The sequence below is a fragment of the Thamnophis sirtalis genome, unplaced genomic scaffold, assembly GCF_051295495.1.
Source record: "Thamnophis sirtalis isolate CommonGarterSnake01/CBP01778 unplaced genomic scaffold, rThaSir2_p1.2 scaffold_2, whole genome shotgun sequence".
NCBI lineage: Eukaryota > Metazoa > Chordata > Lepidosauria > Squamata > Natricidae > Thamnophis > Thamnophis sirtalis.
Window position 1 is genome coordinate 99267261 of NW_028261382.1, and position 7035 is coordinate 99274295.

Here is a 7035-nt window from a genome sequence, read left to right on the forward strand (position 1 = left end):
AGTTGTTAAGTGAACTTTCCCGTTTTACAACCTTTCTTGCCACAGTCGTTAAGTGAATCACAGAAGTTGTTAAGTCAACAATATGCTGACTCTGTAAACCGCTTGGAGAGGGCTGTAAAACACTGTGAAGTGGTATATAAGTCTAAGTGCTATTGCTAGTAACCCGGTCGTTAAGTGAATCTGGCTTCACCCTTTGACTTTGCCTATCAGAAGTTCGCAAAAAGATGACCACATGACCCTTCAAGCATCATAAATACATGCCTGTTATCAAGCCACCGAATTTTGATCATGTATCCCTGGGAATAAGCGTGAAAAATGATCATAAGTCTTTTTTTTTTCGTTGTAACTTCAAACAGTCACTAAACAAAGGCTTGTAAACTGAGGACTACCTGTACCATCAACCATAAACGTCTGTAGAGATTCTCAGTCATCCAAGTCATGGTTGCATCAAAGGTGGTTTTTTCAGGAATCTCTACAGACTTTTAGCTATGCAATTTGGGATGAAGACCCTTGGAATGGGGTGGGAGAAAGAATGGATTTCCAGAGGGGAAAAAATTGCAGACTACTGGGACAATTTGCAGCACTCAGGTGACCCTGAGGACACAGATAAACCTCCAAGTGGCCTCAGGGACCCTCTAAAAGGATGCAAAGGACCAGCTGTCTGCAAGGAGCATAAATCCTTCCCTTCCCCACCATCCAGTCAGAGCTGAAGAAGCTTCTTGGGTGAGAAGTGAAACATCTTCAAATGAAAACAAAAGAAAACAAGAAAGTCCAGTTGCCTCTTTAAAAAAAGCCCCTTTGGGACAACCGTGACCTGAATGATGGAGAATCTCTACAGACCTTTAGCTATATAATTTGGGATGGAGACCCTTTGAAGGGTGTGGGAGGAGGAAGGGATTCCCAGAGGGGGGAAAATTGCAGACTACAGGAACCATTTGCACCACTCAGGTGACCCCGAAGAAACAGATAAACCTCCAAGTGGCCTCAAGGACCCTCTAAAAGGATGCAAAGGACCAGCTGTCTGCAAGGAGTATCAATCCTTCCATCCCCCACCATCCAGTCAGAGCTGAAGAAGCTTCTTGGTTGAGAAGTGAAACTTCTTCAAATGAAAACAAAACAAAACAAGAAAATCCAGTTGCCTCTTTAAAAAAAGCCCCTTTGGGACAACCGTGACCTGAATGATGGAGAATCTCTACAGACCTTTAGCTATACAATTTGGGATGGAGACCCTTTGAAGGGTGTGGGAGGAGGAATGGATTTCCAGAGGGGGGGGAATTGCAGGCTACAGGAACCGTTTGCACCACTCAGGTGACCCTGAGGACAGAGATAAGCCTCCAAGTGGCCTCAGGGACCCTCTGAAAGGATGCAAAGGACCAGCTGTCTGCAAGGAGTATCAATCCTTCCCTTCCCCACCATCCAGTCAGAGCTGAAGAAGCTGCTTGGGTGAGGAGCGAAACGTCTTCAAAAGAAGAAAACCAGAAAGTCCAGTTGCCTCCTGAAAAAGCCCCTTTGGGACGTCAACTGTAAACAAACAAAATACGATGCTGCAAAGAGATATTGCCACCAGAGGCTAGAGCTAACTGACGTACACATTTTTTACGTAACCTGCGAGTGCGCAGCCAAGTCTGCTACAACAGGTGGACCACGGGTAGCCTATCAAACACCTTGTGCCTACTAGCAGATAACGTCAAAGAACTCCGGTAGACTTGATAAGAAGCGATGGAATCAACTTCCAGTGGGGGGAAAAAAAAACCAAATAAACAATCAGCCGTGTGAGATAATCCCTCCAAGGGTTTCCCAACTGATATATATGCCTTGGAGGGCACCTGGTTAGAGTCAATAACGTATGCCACTCTGTTAAATTTTCAACGTCCTCAAATAATGTAAGGGGATGCCAACAATGCCCACGTAAACGATTATCAAACAGTAAACCAAGATCAGGTGAAGTGTTAATACCACTTTATAAGGCCTTGGGAAGGCCACACTTGGAATACGGCATCCAGTTTTGGTCGCCACAATATAGGAAAGATGTGGAGACTCTGGAAAGAGCGCAGAGAAGAGCAACAAAGAGGATTAGGGGACTGGAGACTAAAACATATGAAGAACAGTTGCAGGAATTGGGTATGTCTAGCTTAATGAAAAGAAGGACCAGGGGAAAGATGATAGCAGTCTTCCAATATCTCAGGGGCTGCCACAAAGAAGAGGGAGTCAAACTATTATCCAGGGCACCTGAGGGCAGAACAAGAAGCAATGGGTAGAAACTAATCAAGGAGAGAAGCAACTTAGAACTGAGGAGAAATTTCCTGACAGTTAGAACAATTAATCGGTGGAACAGAAGTTGCCTCCAGAAGTTGTGAATGCTCCAACATTGGAAGCCTTTGAGATGTTGGATAGCCATTTGTCTGAAACGGTATAGGGTTTCCTCCCTAGGCAGAGGGTTGGACTAGAAGACCTCCAAGGTCCCTTCCAACTCTACTATTGTATCTAAGCTGTAGAACAGGGGTGCCCATCTTGGCAGTTTGAAGTCTTGGGGATGGCTAGGAAGGCCTAGATGGCTTCTAACTCAGTCCCTCAAGATTCTCTTCTCGCTCCTAGTGTTAAAACTTTAGGGATCTTGCTCCAGAGGCGTTTTTGAATGGGTGCAAACGTATCCAGGGCTGGCTTAACCCTAACCTTAACCCAACCCTTGGAGCTGGATTTCCAGAAGAGGATGTAAGTGGAGAGGCCAATGCTACTTTTTGATTTGGCAAGAATTGCAGGAAATCTCATGCCATAATCCAGGGGTCTCCACGCTTGGCAACTTGTGGATTTCAACTCCCAGAACCTCCCAGCCATGCCACGCTGGCTAGGGAATTCTGGGAGTTGAAGTCCACAAGTCTTCAAGTTGCCAAGGTTGAATGCTACTGCTGTAGAAACTAGGACTAAAACCAGGCATATGTAAGGCTCAATGAAATATGGAGCTTCTCCATCATCCAGGTCATGATCGTCCCAAAGGTGCTTTATTCAAGAGATAACTGGACTTTCCTGTTTTTCTTTGAAGATGTTTTGCTTCTCATCCAAAAGCTTCCTCAGCTCTGACAGGACAGTAGGGAATGGAAGGACTTATATTCCTTGCGGACAGTTGGTCCTTTGCATCCTTTCAGAGGGTCCTTGAGGCCACTTGGAGGTTTATCTGTGTCCTCAGGGTCACCCGAGTGGTGCAAATGGTTCCTGTAGTCTGCAATTTTTTCCCCCTTTGGAAATCCATTCTTTCTCCCACCCCATTCCAAGGGTCTTCACCCCAAATTGCATAGCTAAAAGGTCTGTAGCAGACTACAGGAACCATTTGCACCACTCAGGTGACCCCTGAGGACACAGATAAACCTCCAAGTGCTTCAAAGACCCTCTAAAAGGATGCAAAGGACCAGCTGTCTGCAAGGAGTATCAATCCTTCCATTTTTCCACCGTCCACTCAGAGCAGAAGAAGCTTCCTGGATGAGAAGCGAAACGCCTTCAAAGAAAGTCCATTTTCCTCTTGAAAAAAAGCACCTTTGGGACAAGACACAATTCCAACACAGGCCAGTGGCTGCAACACACCGTTGCACAATGCCCTTACCTCGAGGTGGCGCAGTGGTTAAATGCAGCACTGCAGGCTACTTCAGCTGACTGCAGTTCTGCAGTTCGGCTGTTCAAATCTCACCGGCTCAAAGGTTGACTCAGCCTTCCATCCTTCCGAGGTGGGTAAAATGAGGACCCGGATTGTAGTTGGGGGCGATATGCTGACTCTGTAAACCGCTTAGAGAGGGCTGAAAGCCCTATGAAGCGGTATATAAGTCTAACTGCTATTGCTACTGCTATTACCTGTATCAGGTGGGACGTGTGCATCGCTCTCCTTGCAACGAGAAGGCTTGGGAGTTACCTCCACATTGCAAGTTGACCATGGCACTGAATGGAAGATTGGCACTGGGATATCAGGCCCACCTGGCAGGTGGGAAGCCCAGTGGGAGTAGAACTGGGGCTGTGGGTGCGCCAGGGAGGGAAAAGGGCGTGGCTGAGAAGCCACCTGTCCAAGAAGGGCAATTTGCACACTTTCTCTCTGGCCGGGTCCATCAAAAGTTGGGTGGAGGGCCACCTCGCCAGCTAGGACTGCCAAAGGGGCACTTGGGGGCGGGGCGGGGGTCTATGCCCATGGAAAGATGACTGGGAGTCACCTCTCCAGCTCTTCCCATTGAAGGGGGCAATCTGAGGAAACCTCACTGGCCCTGCTGGTGAGTCACATGGGGGGGGGTTTCACCACTCCAGTCAAACCCCTCCAAGTATGCCCATCCAGGGGAGACCCAATTCGGGGTTGGGGGCATCTTGGAGACGGGGAGGGGGTGGCAACTGGCCATGTCTTCGCTTGCCCAGCTGTTGGGATGCCAAGGGGCTCTGAATGATGCCCAGAAGACCCCCCCCCTTGAGGAAGGGGAAGAGCAACCCTCGACAGGTCCTTTTGTTTGTGTCTGTGCCCCCCCCTCAAATGAGCATGCCTCCCCCTCCCACACAGAGGCTCAGCTGCTCGCAGGAGCCCAGCTGGGGAGCCTTTACTCAGGTGGGCGCCCGCTTGGAGAAGCTCGGGCAGACCCTGGGCGCGGCGGCGCGAGCGAAGCAGCTGCGGAGCCCAACGGCGTTTCCCGCCCGGCCGCGGCGGCGCTCTGATTGGCCCAGACGGCCGTCAAAAACGCCCAGCTCTCCCGCCCCTAACCCCACCCCCTCCTCTTCTTCTTCTTCCCCGGGCCCGGGGCTCGCTCGCTCTTCCCGCGGCGGAGGCGCGCGCCTGGCTCGGCTCGCAAGACCCAGGAGGGGCGGCCTCGGGGGCGCGCATCTTTTCCGACAAGCCCTTTTTGTTGTTGTTGTTGCTCTCTCTTCCCCCCACCCCTCTCCGCCCCTCCCCGCATGGATTTGGGGAGGGGGTCTTTTCCTCTCGCCTTAGTCCCGCTTGCAAGGAGGGGTTTTTTTTCTCACCGCGCCCCCTCCGGCTGAAACCCCCCCCTCGCCTTGGCCTCCGCCGGCGCCGACCCCGGAGACCCCCACCCACCCACCCAGATCCAATCCCACCTCCCACATTCCTCGCCCAGCGCTTTGCAAACTCCAACCCGCCCTCCGCTTCTCTTCCCACCCGGGAATCGCCCGCCGCCGCCGCCGCCGCCCCCTCCCCAAAGCCAAGGTGTGCGCTTCTGCCAGCAAGCCCCGCTAATGAATTAAATTACAGATAATTGGACGCTGGGAAATGACAACGGCTGGTGGGGGAGGGAGGCAGAAGGGATCATCCGCCAGTCACCCGAAGGGCGGGGAGGGGGGGTGGAAAGGCAGCCCTTTGCCCTCTTCCACGGCGGCACCGCGGACTCCTCCACGCAACCGCCGCCGCCTCCCTCCATTGTCTGCAGTTGGCACGCGAGCCAGACTCGGCATCACCCGCGCGCGCGGAGGGGCTAATCCCCTGCCCCACATCTGCACCTGCCCCCTGCAGACGCGCAGCTGATTTACACACAGAGACGCAAACACACACAGACACCCCCCCCCCAAAAAAAGGCGCCTGGGCCGCCTCCACACACACACACACCCGCCCCGCGCGCGCCCTTGTTGCACGCCCTTCCCAGCCCCCTCCCCCCCGCCCTCGCCTGTCAAACGGCGCCCCCCCCCCCCCCGCCAGCATCCCCCGCCCCACCCCCCGGTCCCAACCAATCCCTCAATTTTGCATGCTGGTTTGAATGAGGGCGACGTTGCTAGGAGCGGGGCATCACCCCAGCAGCCCAACGGGGGTTGGGTGGGGGTAGGGTAGGGTAGGGTGGGGTAGATGGATGGGGTGCGCCGGGGTTTCCCATCACCCCCACGCCCCCGTCCCGCGGGCCTTCCTTGCTTCCCTACCGGCTGCGCCCGCACCCACTTTTGGGGGTTCGCCTTGCAAGATGCGCGCAATTCTGCAGCCCGTTTAGCGGGGCACGGCGGGTGCCCCCCAACCCTTCCACACACCCCAGGTGCCAAGCCCATTGTTTCCGCTCAAGATGCCCGGACGGCTTTCTCCCCACGATCAGGCGAGGAAAGGAGAGGAGGGCTCGGTCCCAGATTTTGCCCTCCGAAGCCCGCTAGTGCCCTGGCATGGCACCGAGCCTGCAAGCCGGGGAGGGCAGCGGGGAAGGCAAGCTGGGGGGTGGGGGGGGAAGGAAGGGCGGGGCAAGCCAAGGGGGTCTCCCTCCCCGTCCCAAAAGAGGCAGCGTCTTGCCGGAGGGTCTCCCAGGTAAGACGTCCTGCAAAGCGCCCGCGGGCAGCGAAGCCAACATCCCCCGGGGCTGGGCACGGGGGGGGAAAGGGGGTCCCGTCGTCACCCCTCTTGGCCAATACACCTCCCCTACACACAAACACGCGCGCGCGCATCCATAAAGCGAGAGAGGTACCTGCGGTGCCCAGGAGAAGCCAAGTCCAAACGAGGTCCGTGCATCGGAGCATGGTCAACGGCCGGCCGCCGCGGGAGTTGCGCTGCATAGATGCAATTTTTTTTTTTCCTGGACAGCTACAGCTGTGGCTCTCGCCCGCCTTGGTCTCTTTTCCCCCCTTCTTCAATAGGGACCTGGGTGGGTCAACCCGGGAGAGATGCCAGGCGAGGAGGAAAGAGGGGAGGGGGAGGAAAAAAAGGGGGAACGCAAAACCCCCCGGAAGGATCCAACCGACCTCGCTCTGCAGACCTGCCCCGTTTCTTCGCTATCGGGAGGGAGAAATGAGTTTGGTTTTTTCTTCTTCTTCTCCCCCCCTTTTTTTTTATTATTTTATCCAGCGGCTTCCGAGCTGCTTTCGCGAGCTGATCAGAGAATGAGTGACAGTCCCAGCCTCAGCACGCGGGCAGGAGCAAGCAGATCCCTGCGCTGTCCCGGCTTTGGGGAGGGAGGGAGGCGGGCGCGGCACTGTGCTGTGTTCTTCCACCCAGACTGGCCAGCGAAATAGTTCAGTGCAAGAGACAGCATCCAGGAGGATGCTTGGGGAGGGGAGGGGGGGTAGAGAGAGAGAGAGAGAGAGGAGGAA

At 54.3% G+C, this 7035-nt stretch overlaps 1 protein-coding gene across 6 annotated transcripts in view; it reads right to left on the reverse strand.

Moving 5' to 3' along the window:
• LOC106555318 (neural cell adhesion molecule 1) overlaps nt 1-6828 on the reverse strand; it is a 221125-nt gene extending 214297 nt beyond the window's left edge. Inside the window, exon 1 of one of the 6 annotated variants that reach the window (XM_087706496.1) lies at nt 6414-6828. In XM_087706496.1, coding sequence (XP_087562622.1) covers nt 6414-6501 — 88 coding nt within the window. In that variant the 5' untranslated portion in view covers nt 6502-6828. The remainder of the gene's footprint in view (nt 1-6413) is intronic. The other 5 variants (XM_087706497.1, XM_087706498.1, XM_087706499.1 and 2 more) reach the window with 5 other exon arrangements.
• Nucleotides 6829-7035: the final 207 nt, after the last annotated feature.